Source organism: Anomalospiza imberbis, chromosome 15 (genome assembly GCF_031753505.1).
Source record: "Anomalospiza imberbis isolate Cuckoo-Finch-1a 21T00152 chromosome 15, ASM3175350v1, whole genome shotgun sequence".
Classification (NCBI taxonomy): Eukaryota; Metazoa; Chordata; class Aves; order Passeriformes; family Viduidae; genus Anomalospiza; species Anomalospiza imberbis.
In genome coordinates, this window is record NC_089695.1 from 7,270,695 (window position 1) to 7,294,128 (window position 23,434).

The window sequence follows — 23,434 nt, forward strand, 5'->3', positions numbered from 1 at the left end:
CATCGGGATGATGAGATCCTTTCAGAAGAGAACACTCTGAGGATCTCAAGGCACGTGACTCTCTTAACCAAGCAGCAGTTAGATTACAGTTTTCACTCCAGGTTCACTTGGATCAATCTTCCTTTGGTTATCGAGACAGCAAACGAGAGAGAGCTCCAAGAGCCGTGGCAGAAGCTCCTTGCTTGCAGTGACGTGCGGATTGCTGGCTCAGGAGAAGTGCGGTGTCATGCTTCAGTCTGGGTGACCTGTCAGAAGTGAAAATCAAGTGTCACAGCGTCTTGCTAAACTAATTAAGGTGACAGGAAACATATCAGCCAGAAGTGCTTCATTTCACTTGAGTGCACGAAATCCATTGCCCCGTGAGGCTGTGTCATTGCCTAAATCACCATGGAGACACAATACCAATATTGGCTGCCCTCAGCACTGCTGAGAGGACAGATTAATGCTCTTGATGCTGAAATCCTGCAGTCTTTTATTTCAGATTTCAAATAATCAGGATCAAAACTGACATGCTAAGGAGTGAAGCTCTGCTGACAGTCATTAGGTTTCATACCCCAGTCTCTTGCTTGATTCTGTGACGCTGTGTTTTTCTGAGAGCTGTGGTGGGACATCAACAGCCCATCTTTGCTGCTTTGCTCAGCTGACAAATGAGAATTGCTGATGAATAATTCCAGGGGTCGCAGCAAAATAAATGGTAAGCTAGGTGTTGGGATCTTCTTTTTTGAAAGATCATAAACTTGTGAATTTATAATTCCCATCAGGGAAAACTCCCCTAGTAAGTTTCAGGAGAAACTAACTTAGTTAATTACAAGTGTTTCACAGGTTTAAAGCCAGCTTGGGAAGCTGGATTTGATAGACTGAGAGAATTCAACTTGAATTCTGTGTAAGGTTCCTGATGTCATTGTTTGTGGCTTTTTAATTTGATTTTTGGGGTTTTTTGTTTATTTTGAAGTAAACATTTAAAGAATGTGAAAAAATACTTTTTTTTGAAAGGGCATATTACTATTTTGGCATTTCTTTGGTATCACCCATTCCTTCAGCAGCTCTTTCTATTTTTATATAAGTCACTTGGTGGTGTCGCCAGTGTTAAGCAGACTTTTTACATTATTTTTTCTCAGTGAGAGACTGAGACAGATAATTTTGAATCAAACATGTTGTAGTGGCTGGTTTTAAATAAAAAGATGATTAAAAGGATTGTCAATCAGCACTTTTAAATGTCATCAACAAACAGTTTTTTAAATGTACATGTTAAATAAATATAGTGCTCAGGCAAAATCTTCAGCTTCAAGCATTTTCAGAAGGGAATTATTTTGTTTTAAAATAGCCATACGTGGAAATGGATAAAGCATTTTTTACAAGTTAGTAATAACCAGGAATGTGATGAGGAGTGGACTTAAGCCAAACCACACATGAGTTCTGCATTTATTACTGCAGAGCAATGATAAATAGTTTCTTCAACTTCACTCTGTCTTATACTATGTTTACAATATACAGAATGTATATTATATACATTAGATATTGCATATTCTTTCTGCTTATTTTTTCTCCTCTGAAGTTTCCTGCCTTTATTGCTTCCAGTGTTTGAGTAGCTGTTTTCTAGCCCTGTTAATACAAGTTTTAGTTAAAGTTTTAAGCTGCAGTGTGAATCAGTCCTGATTTGTGTAATGCAGAAGAAGGAGCTATATTTTTAATGCATTTTCTCACATTGGACCTTATTATCATGCTTTGAAAAAATTTACATCTGGTAGAGTCTTTTACATTAGACACCCACTGTCATTGTGAATATTCATGACCTCTATTTCCTTTTTTGCCTTTATCCCTTTTCCAATATAAAAAGAGGATCAGCAATATGTCAGTTACTGGCCCATGGGTAGGTTTAGGGTAGGCCTGTGTTGTAATCTTTTTAAACTAATAATATGTCCAAACTGATTTTTCTTTTTTTCTGCTTAAACATTTATTTGAAAGCATGTATGAAATGTGAGAATATAAAGAAGAATGCCAGTATTCAGATCTGATGCTTTCCTGTCCAGTATCTTCTGTTACATAATTAAAATTGCTGGTCATTCACTGACACCATGCCTGTCTGCAGTTCTTCTGTTTATCTAAATACAAGTTTAAATCCTCAGTGTATTTACACTTCCAGCAGCTAAAATGTTTGCAGGCAACCGCTGCACAGAGTTAATGTGCAGAATAAAAGTTGCTCATGAATATGCTAATACTAATGAAACTGTTTGATACTTTTTTATTCATATGGAAAATTATGCATAGACATTAACTTTGTCTTATATTTGCTGTTCTTTTATTCATTGTATGAAATAAAGAAGAGGGAAAGTGGAAAGGTGAGATGAGGAAAAGAGACATCTTTTCTTTGATCACAATAGAATAGGGGTAATGATCCATTTCTGATGCCTAAATTGTTGCTCTGGACAGAACAAAAAAATTTATTACATTTAAATCTAGGCAAACAATGGAATAATAATGAAATCATTAAAAATAATGAAAACTACTAAATGGATATTATTTACAGAGAATATGTTTGCTTCTTTACATTCTAGGTTTTTCTTGCACCTTTGTCAATGCTAATTAGTTTTATACAGCATTTCATGTCCAGGGCAAGTGAGGAACCTCTTTATTTCTGTGGGAGAAATGTGTCTGTGTGCCTGTGCTGCAAACAGTCTGTGCCTTTGTAGTTTGTGTCTGTGCAATGGTTTACACAGACACCATCATCAGGAGCTTTGGGCTTGGAGCTCTCTCAGCTCATTAGAATTAGTCCCTTGTGCAAGGGACAATTTGCTCCTGTTTCCTCTTCAAACTTGTACTCTAACAATCCCATCCTGTGAATTTAAAAGCATGCTAAACCTTAACAAAATAAAATCATCCTTTACTTCTATTCCTCTACTTCTTTTCTGTGCCTCTCTTCCTAGAGACAAGATATTTACATGTTTGTTGTGATATTTATCCCTAGAATAGAGGGGAATGCCCATATTTAATGTGAGTTTAACAGACTTTTTTCTTGTAGTATTCCTATTAGATGAGAGTGTTCTTAATGTCAACATGTAAAGGGTCTTGGGATTCTTTAGGGACATTTTTACCTGCACACCTTTTTTGAATTACTCTTTCATTTGGGATTTTGAAAACAGATGCCTCTCTCCTTTCTAAGGAATAAATCACAGTTTATGTGACAGATTTTGCTTTTTCCCCACCTTATCAATTTCACTTTGGAATATGTAGCTTGGATCATATTTGGGTTGTTTTTTTTTTTTAATGATCATTAAAAAACACCCCTAAATTCAAATTCAGGTTGTCAGAGTTTTATAGCAATTTCAAAGGATTTCTGTTTTGACCATCAGAAACTCCAATCACATCTGAAAACTAGGGCCAACAGATGACAAATAATTTTCAGTCAGAACACCATCTCTCTCTGGAACACAATGTGTTTGATTTGAAACTCCAGCCTGGTGACTTGGCTTTTCTTTCAGCAATGCCAGTGCTCCAAATTTACAGTTTTATGTAATTCACTTCTATGCAATGAGCCATGTATGTTTAGGGTTTTTCCTCCTCTTCTTTTCCTCTTTTACTGAGGTGTAAAAAGGAAAGCATGTTCTATGTATTTATGCAGTATATTAATACATGTAGGTTATTCCTTGGAATGGGAATAAAATGCAGCATTCCAAGGATAATAGTGAAACAAATGCTACTGGTCATTACTTGATGATGAGATATATTAGTATAATGAAGACTAATAAATTTTCCAGCTGAAGATTTTCCAGTAGCTGGTTATGAATCAAATCCTGCAGAACAGTGATGAAGCATAACAGTAAAATTCTTCAGATGTAGGTGGAACGCTCTTGCAAGCAGAATCTCATCCTGACCCTGGGGAGTGGGAAGAGGTTTCAGATTGTTAAAACTGATCAGACTGTAGAACAACACCAGGCAAATATATTTGGTAGTTAAACAACTGGGAAGGCTTATTTGGTGTTTACCTGCTTGAGTCCCTGCAGAGTCACTGTTGTGCCACCTGGCCAAAGGCGCTGGGGTTCCAGGCACGGCCAGGGCTGCAGCCAGGGAAGGGGATTGACCTGTAACCAGTGCAGACAGGAGCACTGGAGGCACAGCAATACCATCTGTGGTTTGTGTTGGTAAGGAGGAAATGCAGCAACTATTCACAACAGAACTTGTATTTCCCTCTGCTTCACTGAAATTTGAAGAGGCATTTCAATCCCATGTACATGGGCTCTTTTGGGGAGGGATGAGGCAAAAAATAAGTGTCTTTCCACCACTGAAATGCACATTTCTATAAAAAACTAGTTTGTACTGATTCATCTGAGTGCACACTGTTCTGCAGAAGAGGCAGGGTCACTTAGTTTCAAGGTTCTGTGTCATTGCTTACAGAATTCTGCTGAAATAGCCATAGTTCTCTCAGAGGCCCTCCCTAGTTCAAGGGTGGGTATTGTACATTGTAAAGAGAATAATTACAGCAACCCAATTTCAGTGATTTCCTACTGGGGTGTTCAGTCTATGAAACTGCAGAATAAGAAAAATTTATTTTTGTCTTTTCTGAGAAATGAGAATGCTTGTAAAATACACTTGTGGCATATGCTTTTAAAGTAGTTCAGGAGGAAGAAAATTTTTATTTTCCAACTGTAATAAAAATGCTTTAAATAGTGGACTCTCCTTTACAATATAAAATGGCATAAGAACTAATATTGCTATTTATGCAAGTCTTTCTCCAGGGTTGCTCTCAATATGCTGTTTGTACTATTTGTAGAGGGTTTTTTTTTAGCATTGGCTAAATATAATGAATATCCTGCATCTGGATAACAATTTTGACAAAGGTATAACCTTTGTAAATGCATTATTCTTTAAAAAACCAGGAGGTCAAAACATCTCTGAAGTACTGTACAGTGGTGGTCTGCATCAAGACAATGCAAATCTCATAATACTGTGAATAATTACTGAGATGCTAATTGTGCTCTCTGAATTGTCCCTCTGAAGTAACCAGAGTTACTTCATCTGTAAAATTAAGACTAAGTGTATAGCTTAGAAACCTTAAAAAATTCCCATTAGTTTCAGTGCCCAGGGGAAAGGTAACAGACTTTGAAGAAATTTTGATTTAGGGAAGTCTTTGGGTGGTGACTACAACTTCAGAGACAGAAGGCTTAATCCAGAGCTCTGTTGAATACAGTGGAGATATTGAAATTAAATTTAGATCTTTGAATGTTCCTATTTCCTAGAACTCCCAGGCTTGTAAAGTGCTACAGGCTGTTAAATGTCTACAATTTTTAAAATTTTATTTTAAGATATTGAAGTGAGAACTTCCAAGTCATTCATAAAATTTAAATGCCCCATCTTCTTTGTGTTCTCACTGCTGTCATTAAGTGCATAGATGATATTCAGTACCATAAAAATAAATAAGTTTACTCATGGAAATTCTGAACAGAAACGTTTGCCTTTAGGAACAGTCACAATGAATACGTGTGTATTTGTATTGTCATGTTTTTGCATATGTATGTTTCAATGCAAACTTTGTTTTTTCTACTCACAGGACTATACCCTGACAATGTACTTCCAGCAAGCGTGGAGGGATAAGAGGCTGTCCTATAATGTAATACCTCTAAACCTTACCCTGGACAACAGAGTAGCTGATCAGCTCTGGGTGCCTGACACCTACTTCCTGAATGACAAGAAGTCATTTGTTCATGGTGTTACTGTGAAGAACAGAATGATTCGTCTGCATCCAGATGGAACAGTCCTTTATGGACTCAGGTCAGTATGAATCATTTCTAACTCTTCTGTCTCTTAATTTAAAACTATGATTAAAAAGGTAAAAATAAAAACCATTCCTTCCTCTTTTTTATTTGTTTGTATTTTAATGATTTTCTTTTTATTGCGGTATTCTCTATAACTGATGATATTCCAGAAAAATAAAAGTATTCTAAAGTTGTATTCTAAATCTAAGGATTTTCTTTCTATACAAATTTTTGAGATAAACTGCCATTTTTAGTACAGTTCAGAGACTTGTATTAAGAACAGTTAAGACTGTAAATATTATTTGAAATGCTCATTCTGGATTAAAAGCCTGGTTTAGAACTGCTTCTTCAATGGAATTGAAATATGAAATACAAAATGAGGATTAGAGGAAAAAACAGAAAATGTATGTGACAGCTGAACTGATAGTTTAACTGATATGTTTTAAAAATATTTTTGATTGAATATTAGATTGGTTTGTATGCTACCCAGATGAATCAGCTTTCTGATTTTCACTGAGATGAGGTATAACTTGAAATTTTTTACAGCCTGTTGTTGTTCTGTATGACTCTGTGGAGAGGGAGAAATCAACAAAAGGGCTTCACTCTTGAATTTCTGAAAACTTGGGAAATTGTCTGTTTAGTGATGTCAGCAGGATAAATAATTGCTGAGAAATGGATTTAACAATGTAGCTGCAAAAGGTGATGCCAATGCTGTGTGGGCAGGTAACAAAACAGCAGGAAAGCATTGCCTGGGTTAACAACAGAAAATGCTGCGGAGCTGGGGATTGTAATTACCAAAGTTGGTTGTGTCCAGTTGTGTTTCTGTGGGAGCAGTTCAGGCTCTGGCACTATGGCTGCGAGCAAGTCTGGACTTTTTGTGATTGCTCAGTGAAGCAACAGATACTTGGTTCCTTGAAAGGCAGCTGCAGTTTAAAGTGAAATATAAACCAGCTACATAACACACATTTATATTAATGGAGTGAGAGCGAGCATAAAAAGGGTTTGGGTGTAGTTTTCAATTTAATATTCTGAAATCATAAACTTTATTATTATCTTCTAGAATAAATAAGAAATAAATATCAGAATTAATGTCTTCAATAATGCTAAATTTGTTTTGCTATTTGTAGCATTTTTTATTCTGAGTACTTAAGCGTCTGTGATAAATTCTGTTTTATTAAAAGGTTGGTAAGCAGCAAGTAGAATTCAGAAAAAATTGTCCACAGAAGAATCAAGTAAAAGAAAGTTTTTTTTTCTGGGAGTTTCTTTGTGATGTTCATTTGTTTTTCAAAAATTTAAAACCTTTCATGAAATATACTTTGTTTACAGTTTTGTTTGTTTCTTTTCTTTGAGCTGAACTGGTGTTGATACTGCTTCATTGTTTTGGGTGAAACTGTTCCTCCTTTTCATTCAGCACAAATAGCAAATCCGTTTTAATGTCTCTTATGAGATGCAATAAAGTGAAATGGTATCTATTTTTTACTTAAAGCTGTTCAATGTAATTAGAGGAATCGTTATTAATGCTTTGAACCTTTATTTCCCAGAGTTATTTTCTTCAATACTTGCAATCACAATATGTTATCCAAAATGGTTTTAGAATAATTCTAAAATGGGATTTTTCTCTATTTTAGGATTTGTGCACAGCCCAGAGTTAAAGATATTTCGACAGCTTTTTTCCTAGATTAAAAATATCACTTTAGGAAACAATTTTCTATTATTCTGATTTACCTTGCAATCTCACATTTGAGACTATCAGTTGTTACATCTCTTTTAAGACTCTACTTGGTGCATGTCAGGAGTTCTCTTTGCCCTGCGAGCTGGCACAAGATAAATGCTGGATGCGAGCTGTGCTGTGTTCTTTGCTGTGCTGCAGTGAATTGTGCCTGGGGGCAGGGCCAGGGTCAGTGTCACCTGAGCCTGGGGACTGCAACTGCCTGCACTCCTGTGGCACCTGTGCCCTCGGGCAGCGCAGGGGTGAAGGGCACCGCAGGTTCTTGTGTGTTCTGGGGTGGGGACTGTGGGACAGAACAGGTACCTAATAGATGACGTGGGAAGAAAAGCCCTCTTACAGCTCCTAATTCTTAATGAACCCCAGACAAGTCTTGTGAATTGTAGAATTGATTCCTCCTCAGGCTCAGCCCAGTAGGTCTCAGAAGAACTTTCTGGCTAAAATGACCTTCAAACCCTGGGCTGGATGGGGAAGATGCACCAGTGGAAATACAACAGGGTTATGTGACTGGCCATATTCTGCTTTTGCCTTCCCTGGATCAAGTGGCAATCAGTGATCTCATTCTAATATTAAGGTTTTAGTTTTATAGCTTTAAGTAGCTATATCTAGCTATTTCATCTAAATTCAACTCAGAGTTACTGTTATTTTAAATGTCTGCAGTACTGATGTATTTACTTCTTGCTTATTAGTAATTTCCACATCTTAAAAATGCCTGCTTAGTTGTATTTCTCAGATATCTAAAACGCCCTAAACACTATTATTCTGAAAATCACTACTGTTGTTGCTGCATTAATTTACTTTAGCTTATCCTTGCAGTCACATATTCTTACTGTGGGATTCATTTTTCAAAACTGAGATTCCTTTAAGTATCAGTCTGAAGTGTTTCACCTCCCCTTACATCTATTTATAAACATCATCACATCCACACATATATAAAAGTTTCTGTGAATTCAGTTGCATTTACCTTGATTTCTGTAACCAAATTCACTGAACAGCAAGTGATCTTACCAGTACAAATGTAACCATCCCTTTCTTTTGTGTCCCTATAGTTGAATTTCTATTTCACACAGCAAGCAGTGATCCCTTAACAGTGTTCTCTTTGTTTTTGTGAGCAGAGCCCATACATGGTGTGCATGTCACATCTGATTAGATGTGATGTTGGGAAGGTAAATTTCAGGAAGGACTCAAGGCAGTTTTGTGAGCACCTGGATTATGCTGTCGCTGGCAGAGGGGAGAGAAGGAGGGGAAAAAAGAGGAATGGCTAATAATGAATGGAGACATCCAAATGGTTGGTATGTTGTCCTCATAGCCTGCCTTCTTCACTGCAATAGGGCATTAGTTAAGGGCATAACTAAATTCTTGACCTTGTTTTTACAGAGAACATGACATGCTGGTTGCATTTAAGTTAAGAAGGACTTTTATTTCTGAGGGATAACTGCCAGCTATTTATGTTTTGGGAAAATGTTTTATTTAGTATTTTTTTCATATTCCATCTGTCAAGAAAATTACTCATTGCTGCCAAGAGCAGGACATTCAGTAGATGATATACTTAAATCACCTAAATGGTAGAAAATTGTAAACATGTAGTCTTAAATAAAGAGTCATTACAGTGAAATTACTATGCTGGAAATTAAGATGACTTGCAAGAGGATATTAGTGATTTGACAACATTTAGATCAGTAAATTTAGACATTCAAATCTAGGATAGCAAATAGTATAGGTTGAATAAAATTTGAATTCAGTATGCAGTCAGAACTAAGGAAAAGATATGGCTTTAACTAATTTTTTTGTGTTAAAATATCTGGTTTATATAATACACTTAACAGAAATGGATGCTACAGTAGAGAAGTTTGTTATTTTTTGTATTTATTTTTGTATATATATAATATACCCTGACTTTTGACAAACCTGTTCTAAAATGTGGAAAGTTCAGCTGTCTTCTGCTTTCTTCTGTGTAAGCCTGGGGAAGAATCACTTCTCTGATTTTTCCACCCTCTGCAAACACCAAGTTTTTGGAATTTTTTTCCAGGGATGGGAATGCAAAATTTGAGAATGGTGACAAGATCCTTCTATTTGCCAATATAGAATTACTGCTTTTTGTGTAACTACTTTATGGTGTCTCTCTGGAACTTGCCTCTTTGCTGGTAAAGTCTTGTGATGCCATGTGTCAGAGTAAGGGATGAAATTTAGTTTGGAATGCAATGATTAAATATAGTTGAAAAAGTGGCTGAAGATGTTTTGTGTAGTTTTGTGTGGTTTTGCACCATTACCGGGCTATTTACAGAGATATTGACTCTTGCATACACTTGTCCCGACATTCCTCACAAGAGAACTCTGTGACAGTGGGTAGAAAAATGATAATTACTTGACCAAGAGCGTTGTATGCTTTTGTGTCTCTTCAGTAGGATGGTTTTATGCTTTTTGTAAATGAAGTTTGTGGGTGGTTTTTACAGAAAAATTGAATATATACATAACTCCTGATACGAAACATGTTCTGTGAGCTAATGACGTTCCCATCCTTTTTGGCCAAAAGGAAAAGGAAGCAGACCAGAGGAGTTTTTTTAGAAATTAAAGACTTTTCCCATTTGAAAGCCCAACAGTTTTACTTGCCAAGATTCATCTAATACATTACCAACTATGAATCTCCAACTCAGGCAGCAATAATTCCTGTTTGACTGATGGAACACAGTAATCTGCCACAAATGAGAGAATTATGTGTATGATGGCCTTGCTTTGTTCTCCATTTCCTGCTACCAGCACTGAGTCACAAAATCCTAAACAGTCCTGGATGACTGTATTTTGTGTTGTCTCAGCTGTGCCTTCTGCTGTCTGCTCACTCCGTTTCAGCTGCTTGGAAATTTTCACTTCTGCAAATAAAATAGATTCTGCCATATTTTGCTCTGGTAGAACAGCATTGGGCATTTTTATTGTATTATTAGACTTGTTTAGCAGCTTAACTCTTCATGGGCACCACATTGTCTATGAAATTCCACGGACAATTTTAAAAGCAATTGCTTTGCAAATATCTTTATTACTCAGACAACATTATTTAAGAGGTGAAGTGTTCACACCAGCTACTGTTCTGTAAAGCATTTGATTTTTATTTAGCTACTTTTTTCTTTGTTGCTGGTTTGTTTGGTTTTTTGGTTGTTGTTGGTTTTTTTTTGTTTTGTTTTGTTTTTCATTTTGGGGGGAGTTTGTTTCGGTTTGGGGGTTTTGGGAGGTGGGGGTTTTATTTTTATTTTGTTTTTTGGGTTTGATTTTTTTTTCCTGATAGGGCTTAATTTTAATTAAATCCTAAGAAAAATTTGGAGGTAAAGCTCCATTTTTCAGTTTTAAAATCATACAATAATTTGTACTAGCTGGAACTCTGGAAGTGTTCAAGGCCAGGTGTGAGGTGGAAGCTGTCCCTGCCCATGACAAGGGTTTAGGACTGGATGGTCATTAAGATCCATTCCAACCCCTTAAAATTTTGTGATTCTGTGAATTTAAATGAAATCTTTGGACTGCCTACAGTATTTCAAATACCCTTGTTATTCCAACATATCTTGACCTGTCCTACCTTTTTGCTACAATATTATATTTCCAGGAGCTGGACAGAAGGCGTTTAAGGACTTTTAATGCACATTCATGTCAAACAAAATATTTTCTCAAAATCTTTTCACTTTGGGGGTTTCAGAAGAGATAAGAAGAACCTGGACTTCTTTTCTGGGGAGAATGTATTTTTTTGGATGCTCTGCTCTTGATTATGATACCTGTCAAGAGGGCAAGTGTTTCTGGTTCCATCACATTCGTGCCTCTCTTGGCTGTGCAGCCCTTCACACCAATGGGGGCCTTATGCAGCCTCAGGGAAGAAGAAGAATTAAAACATTATAGTGAGGTACCCTGTAGCATAAATAGCACCAATAGTATCTCAGAATAGTGTTGCTATTTGTTTAAAAAAATGTAAATATGATGTATATTTTTATTATGATGTCTGAAGTGTCAGTAGCTTTCTGTTCTCCAATTAAAAATACAAGCTTTCTTAATTTTGGATATATAGGCATTGCAGAGATGAAGTAAAAAGGAATTTTTATAAGACTTGTTCGAACATGAGAATGTCAATCTGTAAAGAAGCATTTCCTTTGTGTTGAGTGGGTATTTTTTTTTGTGCTGGTGCTCACACCTAGAGATGCAATTACTGACTTTTCCTTTGCGAACATTTGCCAAAGCTAATTCTGACAGTCTGACATGCAGTTGTTTACTTTTGCACAAGAAATGAGGTTAATTCAATTTCTGTGTCCAGATTTTCAAGGCTGTTAGTATACAGAGACGTGTAAGAACCCTTAAATCATGTATGCAGGTGGTCAAAGCAAGAACTTTTTGGAAACTTGCAAAAATAAATGCAAATGTAGTAAAACATCATTTCAAACTGAAGTCATGTAGCTGTTGCAAAGACTTTAAAAAAATTGAATACTATACAATTACATAGAATTTCAAGTACAAAGAATTTCTGCATTAACAAGGAATCATTACCACCCCAATCTCATTATTTAGAAATCCTGGGGCAGGACATATCTGATCATGGCTCTTTTCTTGCACTGTCAATATAGACCCAGCATAAGGAAAGGAACTTAAATTCCAGTATGTCTCTTAAGTGAATTGATTGTGGTTTTAAATAAACAAGGTATCAGCTCTGGCCCAAGGTGTGCCCAGATGCTGTTTTCTTTTCTCATGCAAATAGTTCTTTTGTAGGTTCCAAGGAATAAAACAGAGAAATGCAACTACTGTTATTTCTAATAACAATGTTTCTGGGAAGTGAAGATTTGGACATGAAATAAATCATCCAGCTTCTCTGCTCAGTTATTCCATTTGGTAAATTGAATGCTAAAACCTACCTTCTCACAGGGGTGTTGTGAAGATTAATTAATTAGTTTGTGAAGTGCTTTGATCCTATAAAACACTACACAAGTGCCAAGCATTATTATGAAGAATTATAAAATGCCAGCCCTCATGTGCATCTTGGGATGGCCGGGTTATAGATACAAATCTGCTTTGTTCTCTCAGAATCACATTGTTCCACTTTCCATACGTAGCAGCCCATTCACAAAATGAAAGATGCCATTTCTGGGGAAAAAAAAAGGAGATCACTGACTCTCATAAATGTCTCTTTTCAGTTAAGGACTCATAGATAATTATGCATTTTTCTGCAGGATTTGGAATGGCATCTTTTTACCATTAATTCTCAGCAGGAGGAAGAGTAGTTGTCTTTTAAATATCTCTCCTATCTGAAAGAAAACAAAGCTGTCTTTCTATTTCAGTCCCTTTATTAGATTTTAAGCATGGGATAAGTATTCAGAAGGGTCTTTTGCTTTTATTTTTTTATGAAGTGGCTGTTAAGTCATTAGTATGTGAATAATTAATTCAATTAAGCATAATAAAAAAAAATGCTTTAAGTCACAGGAATTCTTTCCATTAAAAGCCCTATTATCCAAAATTATTACATTGCAACGAAGTGAAAAGAATTCTGAGTTTTATTGCCTAACAGACAGACTGTGGCATTTAGTCTTTATTAGTAAGAAAAACTCCATCAACTACAGAACCATGAAATAGTTTAAGTTGCTCCAAGGGTATTGCATATTGCAAAAAACAAATAGAGGTCATCAAACATTTAATCTGATATTTATATAATTTAGAATTACAGCAATCTATCATTTCTCTTCTGCAAAATCTTTGATCATATTATTTGAGCTGGTAGTTGGTGATCCTGAGAAGGGAGGTTTTCCAGTTGGAAGGATATACATAAAATCTCAGAATGCTCTGATCAAGACTCAGCTAATGGGACAGCTGCTAAATGTGTGTATCCAAACACATGCTTAAAGATATTGTATAGATTTCATAAATAAATAGAGTACATTTGCATATGTATAAATTCTACTTGCTCACATTGGCTTCTTTTAATAAAATTGGTAAAATCTGTGATGGATCTCAGAAGTAGGAGCAGGATTGGAGTCCTTGCATGTGTAAGAAAAAAAAAGTTAGGACACTGTAGAATTAATAATACCTCTTGTGAGTCATGCATAATCACTTTCTAGTTGTGATTTTACAGATTAAGATTTTCTTTTACATTTTAATATAAGACATTGTAGAATACAATTTATTGAATGGAAGAATATGGGTTTTTTCCCTACCAAATGTCTTATCTGAAGTTGTAAGTACTTGGATTTAGTTTTTATTCTAGTTAAATACCTAGTTTGGGTAACTTTTTTTCACCCAAAAAATCTTTTTTTCACTCATTTTCTTTATGTTTTAATGCATTTTCTGGGAAGATAATTGCTGATTTGTTCACCCAGTGTTTTATCCTACTTTGTTATTAAACTTTACAGAATGGTAAAGTGTTTTTTGAGAGATAAGAATTATCTAAACTCCTCTTTAGAATTATCCAAGTATAGGGGGTTTGTTGGGATCTTTTTACTTGCATCTCGTGGGTCTATTTCTTTATTTCTCTGAAAATTCAAATTTCTTGTGGTCTTCAGTGTGCGAAGTAATTGAAGAGAGCTCTTCTTGGAACAGTTTTCAGTCCTGCTTAGAAGGAGAGAAACTAGGATAAGTTATAAGAAATTCTGAGGGTTTGTGCTTCCAGGTATGATCTCCACCCTCAGGATGTGTGTAAGTCTCTGCAGAAGAGCACTTTAAAGCTATATCTATCAGTGATTTTTAGACTATAATGCAGATATTTCTACTTGCTGTTCAGTGAAGAGAATTTTTTTCTCCTCTAAATTACTTGTGTAAGATCATATTTTCTTTTTCCTGCTGCTTTTTTTTTTCTTTCTGAATAGCCATTCCTAGAACATTTACTGCATCTGCTAGTCTAGAACTAGCTGGGAAAAGAGAGAATAGAAAATGTTTGGAAAACCCTTTTTTAAAATTTACATGAATGTGCCATCTGTACAAGCAGATGGCAAGAATGTCTCAGGGCCAGGAGGAGTCTGTGAGATCAAATCACAAGGAGAGAACTACATGAGGCATGTTCCTTGTGTCAGAACAAAAAGGACCTCAGCAGTCCCCTCGCTGACGTGACCTGGAGACTGTTCCGCAGAAATGGCTGTTTCAGCAGCACGAGGTGTTTCAAGGTGCTGTAATCAATACAGTAAGGATCCAGGGTTTGTTCTGTGGACATGATCTTTTCTGGCAGTTGCTCAGAAACAAGGAAATTTTCAGGACCCTAAATTATTCTCACACATGGCTGTAAGTCCACATTCAGCATTTCCCAGGGAGGGTTTGCCAGAGTGCCTTATCCTGCTCAGCTTCTGAATTGAGGGGTCACTGTTTTCTCCAGCTTCATGTGATACAGTGGGTCACTTTTGAGAACACTTTTTTAAAAAACCCGCAGCCATTGCAGAATATCGAATATGCATGTCATCCTTCAGTGGCTTACCATATCTTTTTTTGTGGTGGCTGCTGCTGACACATCTCACATCTTTGAAATTCCTCTAGGGATGGTCACTCCACCTCTTTAGGGCAGCCTGTTACCATATTTAACAGCCCCTGCAGGAAAGTATTTTTTTCCTAATATGCAATCTACACCTCTCCTAGTTCAACTTGAACTGTTTTCTCTTTCCCTTTGCTTGTTGGTAGAAGAGAATGACCCTCACCTGCTTTCAACCTCCTGCCAGGGAGTTGTAGAGAGTGAGAAGGTCTCCACTGAGACTCCTTTTCTCCAGGCTGAGACCCACAGGTCCCTCAGGTGCTGCTCCAAACCCTGTCCTGGCTCCACTGCCCTTCTCTGGTATTGCTCCAATGCCTCTATGTCTTCTCTTCCTTGCAGGGAGGGGCCCTGAACTGAGCCCTGCAGTTGTGTCAGTCTTCCCATTGTCTTTCCACGATGGCAAATATAGAATAATTTTTCTGCTGCACAATGACCCCCTGTTCCTCATGTGTGTTGCCCCAAAAAAATACTTACATCTTATGGGCTTTTTTTGATTCGCTGACAGGGATCTGTCTCAGGACTGTTTATTAAAATGCTGACATTTAAAAATATTTGCTCCAGAAATTTATCTTGAAAAGTGAAAGGCATATGAAAGCATAAGACCTTTTAATGTGGAAAGATATCCTTTTCCCAAAGCCCTTTGCAGGGTTTTAAAGCCACTGGGGTTTGTAAAGTTAACATTTGTTTTCACATAAAAAATGTAGTGATAGTCCTTAACAATCCCTGCAAGACTGAGATATCTTTACTATAGAAGGTGTTGCATGCCAGGTTTTTTTCCTATTTAAAGTGGTGATGGAAAATGTATTCAGTATATATTGAAAAATGTTGTGGTGCATTCTCTTTGGTGTCAGAATGGAGAAAAACAGGGGATGTGTAGCTGTTGGGGAAATACTTTGAGAACTCAGTTTAATTTGCATTAATGGAAACTGGAACAGTAAGGTCAGGACCAAGTGGTCCAGCATTATTTAGCTGGCTTCTCTCTTAGGGATCATAACTTTTTAACCTATTTCATTGTGTTGTTTCTGTCAATCCAGAACCTATCCCCATTTGGAGATATCTAGGTAAGCATCAGAAATATTGAAGTAAGAAAGAAATTGTTCTTTATCACAATGTTGACATCCACAAATTCTGTCCTGACTTTTTGTCCTTTGCTATTGTGACTTTCTTTGTTGTGCATGTTTTTACAGCATTTGTTACTGGTAGAAATGCCAGCAATAATTAGCTATCAGCAATAGATCTTTAGCTTTGTAGCTTTGTAGTTTTTTAACTTAAAACCAAGATGTGTGTTTAGAATAATAGTCTTGTAGCTTAACAAGGCAATATGACTGATACTGCATAGGTAGAAACACTCACAACAAAATTTGGAATGCTTCTGCTGATGTGAGAAACCAAGAAAACATTAATTTACTATAATCATAAAGCTTGTTACAGTTTACCTCATAGATACTTTTACTGAAATATTACAAATTTCAGGCAATGAAAACTACTTGGAAACAACTTAGAAATCCCTTGAACTCAGATGACTGCAGGACATCAGTTTGTGTTCAGCTGAGGAGGTAAATTATTGTTAGACCTTGCTGGTAAGCTCTGTCCTTTCAGGGAGATACCACCTATGTTTTCATCATATTCAGTCTCTAGAAGATGGCTCATGTCTTTTCCCTTTGGTTCTCTCTGGAAAAAGCAGAGATGACCCATCAGTGCGCGAGATGGAAAACAAGACAAAGGCAAGGAGGCAAATGCTGAGTATTCATCCCTCTCTCCTTGTTTTTCATTACACACAACAGGAGCTTACTTCATTGTTCAATCCCAGGGTATATCTTATTCTTGGCAAACAACTGAGAGTAAAACACTGTGCATCTTTAAACACCAATCTGTGGGCTGCTTTTCCAAGGGGGTCTCCAAAGCACCTACAGTTGGAATGTACAAGTAAGACATTATGGTTATCCTGAAATGCCTTTGAATATTGTTTCACAGCATTAGTGTTGCTGGAGAAATGGCACGTACAACAGAGAGGAGATGACTTTTGTTTGCTGTTGGATTTTTAAAGAGGTGGTAGAGTAGCTATAAGAAAGATATGCCATTAGTCATTTTCATGTAGCTTTGCTATGCCTTCCAGAAATGCATTCAAGAGCTGCAATACTTATCTGAAAAAAAAAATTCTAAGGACACTGCTGTGTGTTAAAGAAACATCCACCCCTTCTCCCAACCAGAGTAGTTTATTTCATTTTGAAGAAAGAGGTTCTGAAGATATACTCAAGATTACTTTTTCATAGCCTTCTGTCTTCATCTTCTAATGCAAGGTGGTTTTATTGTATAAAGAAGTCACAGTATCATTTCAAGTAAATTATTTGCTCATTATTAAAACTGGGATATGGATAAAATGTTGAATGCTGGTGTTCAGGAAGGTGTTCTTATTTTGCAGTTATATATGTCTTTGATAATATAAATTTAAAAAAATACTTAGCCTGGCTTTGAAGGGTCCAGATGCATATACTGCAGTATTCAGAATTATGATTTTTTTTTTAATGGTTAGTTTAAAAAAAAAAAAAACCACAACAAGGCAAGTTACTATTCTAGAAGAAATTAAAATCTAATTGAGGGTATAAAGGTCTTTGTAGACAAGGATTAGGAGGAAACCTTTCCCCTGCACAGGTGCTTCTGTAAGTTAGTACTAATGCTGCAGGTGGGGTCCCACTCATGTAAATCAACTGCAGCTGCACTTTGCCATTTAAGTCAGGCCTCCAGTCAGCATCTTTTTTCTGCTCCTCCTTTGATTTAACTGGACAGACCCAAAGCTTGTATCATGGCACTCTTCCTTTTTTATAATTGAACACTTAACAAAACCTTGTAAAAAATGTTTATGTGTAGGGATATCTCAGAATCTGATACTGGGGTATTATGGTAAGTGTTTTGGTATTGTCTTTAGCTTTGTTTATTTGCACTTTTTGGGGGTTTTTTCTATGTTAATATTTTGTTTCCATGAGTACTGAAGGTATTTTTCTTGTATTGAATGAGATAAACTCCCATTCCAGCTGTCTTATCAGGTTACATCTTCTCTGGTTTACCTCATTTAATTTTCATTAGAGTTCATCTTTCCATTTTATTTCAATGGATTTAATTTCAGTACAATCTATATTTATGATTTATAAGATTGCTAAGAAAATTGGCTGTGTCCTGGTTCTAGAAATAGGGCTAGATTGAACCAAGGCACTGAAATGGTTAGCAGTGGGGAACATTTCCCCACAGAACTGAAGACAAGTAAAAGAGCATGGAGAGTAGCTATTGTTTAATGTCAAAAATGAAAGTAAATATTAAGTGTTACCTGCCATTACAGGTATTACAGAACTTCATTAGTGCTTTGTTCAGAGGAAGGTATGGCTATTACATCAATATAAAGCAATTAGAAAATACATGATTAGTGGATAAAATGCTCCAACTTCAGATAGGCAAAGATAATTATTACTTACCTCTATGAAAGAAAAAAAGCATTGGTAAAGCAGTTTTTTTCACTTGGATGACTTTTTTATTAAGTTGTATTTGTCAGTGCAATACGTAGTAACAGATTTTTGGTTTGCTTTGTAAAGTATGGGATCAGCAGATAGTGTGATGTTAGATGTGTGATGGCCAAGCTGATAAACCCAGAGAGACTGCTGGTCTGAATATCCCTCCTAGAATCCCAAAATTCCCAGTCCTGCAAAATAGGGTGGGAATGCAACAAATTTAATATTGTGCCCATGGTGCAACCTCTAAACTAACCCCCTGTTTATAGAAATAAAGTATCCTTATACTTTGAGACTTTTAAAATTCTGTTTTAGTTGAGAGAAATGAGCAAGGTGTCAGGATTCATTTTGCTCGTTAGTTTAGACAGGAATAAAGTTTTATTCCTCACAGTTTTTTGTTGTTAAGCACCTCTTACTAGCCCTGGAAAACATAATGTTCAAAGTGCTTTTTAAAAGACATTGACAGTTCAGGCCTAGTGTGACAATCTATTATCTTCTGTTCTGAAAGTGTGATGCCAGTTAGGAGAACAGCGTGTCAGCTCTGCATCAGGGGATTTATCTAATAAAAAAGTTTTAGTGATGATGTTTTGTGCCCAGGAACACAGGAGAGTTTCTGTTTAGTTAAACAGTCCCTCTCAATGTTGGTACAAAGGGTGAGTGTTAGTAAACCATTCCCCTTCTCTGTTTGAGCATAACTTTTGTGCTATTTTCAATATTGAGTAGTAATGAAAACCGCACCCCTCCCCCGCGATTTTAGTTCATCAAATATAGTCTTAGCACTGACCAAGTTTTTCTTCTTTTGTATGATTTTTTTGAAAATGCATTATCCTGTCCCCTTCTGGCTTTGCTTTGTTTTGCTATTTTACCTCATCACTGTGCTCATCCATGCTTTCTGTTAAGGAATTTTCTAATGTAAAATCTCTCAAAGCTCTGAAACTTTTGGAAAAGCAGTGTGTTCTTCTTGTCTGTTTTTCATTGAATTACAGACCTTTATTATCCTGAGTTATTGTTTTTCACTAAAATTTAGCATGTGCTCTATTTTTTTTTTCTCCTTATTGTGAAAGGTAGGGGGAGGAGGGTTGCCTTAGATTAATAGCACAGGATTGTCAGTGAATTTGATTATGTGCTTGTGCTTACCAGCTACTCTTTCAAAAGGCATCATTTTCATCCAAATCCACTGGGACCATTTTTAGAGTATTGTTTTGGAGCCACTGTGACAGTGGCTCAGTAAATGTGAATTTTAATTTATTTGTCTAATGAAGATGAGGATCTTGGCTAATGACTACATAGTCATAAGTGATGATGCTTTTCCTCCTACTCCCTCATTGCTTAGAGCATTTATTAATTGTGCAGATGGTAGTGGCTTAGCTGTGTGATATCTCCTCCTCTGGTGGCATTTACTCTGTGCAAAGAGGGTGTATTGCCCTCATTATTTAGGAGGGTTTCTGATTCATCACCTGCCTTTTAAATCCAATACTATGATCACATCCTGTTGCTAAGAGGCAGAATTTGCACGTGCACTTTCTTCTTTTAAGTACACCTGTGCCAAGCTTTGCCTGAAACCTTCAAGCAAATCACAGACAGGAGCACTGAATTTTCATCTTTGTTCCTACTAATACCAACATGTGACATTTGCAGTGCAAGCTTTATGTGGGTAACTGTAAGTCGTTCCTTATGTGTTCAAGAGATTCTCAGACTCTTCAGTCTGTGAACTTGCCAGAACTTAAGTCAGGATTTCCAGATATTGAAGTTCCACTAAAAGCATTTCTTTTTTAATTTCTGGAATTCGAGTGTAATTTGTATGTGACAGGTAAAAAAGAAATACTTTTACTGCTTTGTTGTTTTGCTTTTCTTTTCTACTCATGCATTTATTTGTTTTTATGGCTTGCAAGAAACAAGCCAATTTAGGCACAACTAATGAAGAAAATCCCTAAAAATTTTATTTCTTCTTTGCTTTCATCTGTCTTTCATAGCCATTCTGCTCCCCAGATTTTCTATTATTGCTTCTTTCACACAATAGTATAGGCATTTCTGTGTTCAAACATTTTCTGGGTTTGTTCTCCAAAGAAGTCAGATTTTATATATTTTACTTATAATTTAAAGTCTTGTTTTCTTTTAAGTATCACTGCTGTGTACCTGATCATTGTTTGCAAATACTAGGGCAGTTTGGTTTGGTCTATTTTTCTTTTTTTTCTTTTTTTTTTTTTTTTTTTTTCTTTTTTTTTTTGTTTAGGAAATATCCTATGCTGCAGGTACAATTAAAGGAAGTCTATAATTACTTTTTAAAAGCTACAGTACTCTTCCTAGCAATGAGAGTTGTACCACAGGTGTCTCCTCAGCAAGTACATACTTACTGTTTCTGGCCATACAGGGATGAATTCCCCTCCACTTGAGGCTGCATGCAGGGGCTGGGGGATGGTGAGCCTTTGGGAGTGACACAAAGTGATGCTGGGAGAGAGGGATGCTTAGGGCTGTGCCTGGCATGTGTCAAGGTTTCCAAGATATAAATAGGCAGAAATGTGAATGAAGAAGTGACCTAAAAAGAAGTAGAAAGAACCTGAAGGGAACCTGGTTTTCCTCCATAGAGAGTTGTAGGCTTGAGCCAGAGCATGGTTTCTGTTAGCTAGCACAGAAAGTGCAAAGGCTTTGCATAATAGGCAGTTTGCTCTCTGAGTGAAGTGCTGGAATTCTGAATTTATGAATGTCTGTGCTATTCCAAGAACAGAGACATTATTAATACCCTTTTAAGGCACTGCAGTAACATTTTAATCTGTTGATAGAAGAAGTCTTGGAGTAAATGGAAAGCTGAGACAGATCCACAGCACCACAATCAAACTTGCAATGCTTTCAGCATCTGAGATGGTAACTGTTGAAAATTCTGAAATGTGGAGCCATTTTGAGCAAGGCAATTTTTGGTTATTGCCTCAGTTTCTTTGTCGCTATAAAATGTGGAACACAATATAAACAGACTCTCATCTATATTCCTAAGAATAATTTCTGTAATGCAGTACTGGTGTTCATGTGATTATTCTTCTCTTTTGTCAGCTTGGAGGGGCAGCAGGAGAAAAATATTTAACCTTAACAGGAGAGTTATGAAACTGCTGAAATTGTTCACTAAATTTCTGGTCTATGCTTAGAAATGAGATTTACCTCCTGAGAGAGATTTTGCAGAGTCACTGGCTCTAGCATTAGGTTAAATGAACATGGGTAATGCATGACAGTAGTGATGAATTCTGGCCAATGCTTGAAATATCTGAAAGTAAATTTGTATCAAAAATACTGATATGTTGTGACAATTTAAAAAACCCCGAATGAACCCAACAAAACCCAAACAGATGGATGTTCCTCCTAACACAGCATTTAACTGCGTACTTGAGAAGGTGTACTGGGAAATGAGAAAAATGCTGGACTGGCTTATAGAGAATTGTCTTACCCTGTTAAAACATGGCACAGATAATTTTCATGTATCATCCCATGTTTGTCTCCTGGGAGACCTGCTTGCCCATAAAAGTGTGTGTCTGTTTTGTTACACAGCGTACTCTCCTTCTGACCTCACATTGCAGGCAACACCAACGTGAAGTCCCCATCCCTGCTAGGACTTTGCTGCTGAGTGGTTATTTTTAAAAAGCCCTTCCAGCATATTTCCCATGAGCACTCTGCCTCACAGAGGGAGTGCTGGTTTTGTTACTGTGCTGGTGTTATCCTTGTACATTAAGTCAAAAGTTCTTGCCAGGTGGACAGTGGTGACTTTTTTACCATGGTAAGTGGCAGCAGTGCTGACGTGTCTGTGGTTCTGTAGGTTTTGCTGATGGCTGTGGCTGGATGGCCATTGCTCACGTGCCTGGGCTCAGGAGTGGCTGAGGATGTGTAGAGGGGACACAGCAGCCACCAACCTCTGTGCTGTGCCTCGGGGATGGCTCTGTGCTCAACCTGCTGTGCCAGTGGTGCTTTTGCTTTATGCCAGTGTTTGCAGTCACCTCAGAGCACCTGTGCATTTAATCAAGTAAATGCTTCCCAAGGCTCTGAATTTGATTTACTGAGTTGCAGCATGTATTGTCCTATTGTTGATGTATAAAAGAATTTTAAGTAAAGCATAGGAGTAATTTTAGAGATTGGTTTAAAAAAAAAAAAAAAAAGAAAGAAAATGTGCACTTTCTACAGCAAAATGATCACTTTAAAAATTCCCTGAACTGAAGGAATGGGTCCCAGACAGGTCTGACATATCTGAGATAAACATTTAATTTCTCATCAGATGTGTTTGCTTTGTTGGGTAGGACTGACATTTTCCATCTGACTTTTCATCTACCTCAACTCATTTTAAATTGTTTCTTGGAGAAAAAAAGGTTCATGTAGAGACAAGGTAACAGAAAAAGCTATGGGGAACATGTTTTCTAAATTAAATTATAAAAGTACACAATACAAAGAAATCCCTCATATGTAGCCCATGTATTGATTCAACTTTCAATGCAGTGTGAAGTGTTAAAATTCAGTTCTGGCTGCACAGAATGTTAAAAGCGATCCCCACTGTCCGCATAAGTCTATGGGAAGCCGAGACCCGATTAAACTCTGATTAGAATCAGTTGAACTCAGACTCTTTGAGACTGAGGGTGTCAAAGAGAGTCTGAGTTCAACTGATTCTAATCTGCCTCCGGTCACACCCTCTCTGCTAATGGGATTGTGAACAGCAGCATCCTAGGCTCTTTGGCAGGTCAGAGTCACGTATCTTCCAAATCTAATGGCTTTATTGATCATAAATGCAAATAACTTTGACTGCAGAAACTGATGGATCTAACTAGCTTTAGAATGTAAAAGAAGGGACCTTGCTAAGATTTCTGAAGCTTGTCTGAAGGGAATACAGATTTATTTATTTAAAAGCATTTTTTACAGGAAAATATGGTAATGAGGAGGAAACACTTTTTTTTTTTGTTTGGGTTTTTTTTTGCAGTATATGGATTAGTGTTCTGGCCACTGCAATCTACTTACTGAGAAT

The 23,434-nt window shown here is 36.7% G+C and overlaps 1 protein-coding gene across 3 annotated transcripts in view; it reads left to right on the forward strand.

Moving 5' to 3' along the window:
- The window catches only part of GABRB2 (gamma-aminobutyric acid type A receptor subunit beta2), a 145,352-nt gene that overhangs the window by 43,347 nt on the left and 78,571 nt on the right, over nucleotides 1-23,434 (forward strand). For all 3 annotated transcript variants that reach the window (XM_068205663.1, XM_068205662.1, XM_068205664.1), the window contains one exon: nucleotides 5,546-5,766. In XM_068205663.1, the coding sequence (XP_068061764.1) occupies nucleotides 5,546-5,766 (221 nt within the window). The remainder of the gene's footprint in view (nucleotides 1-5,545; nucleotides 5,767-23,434) is intronic.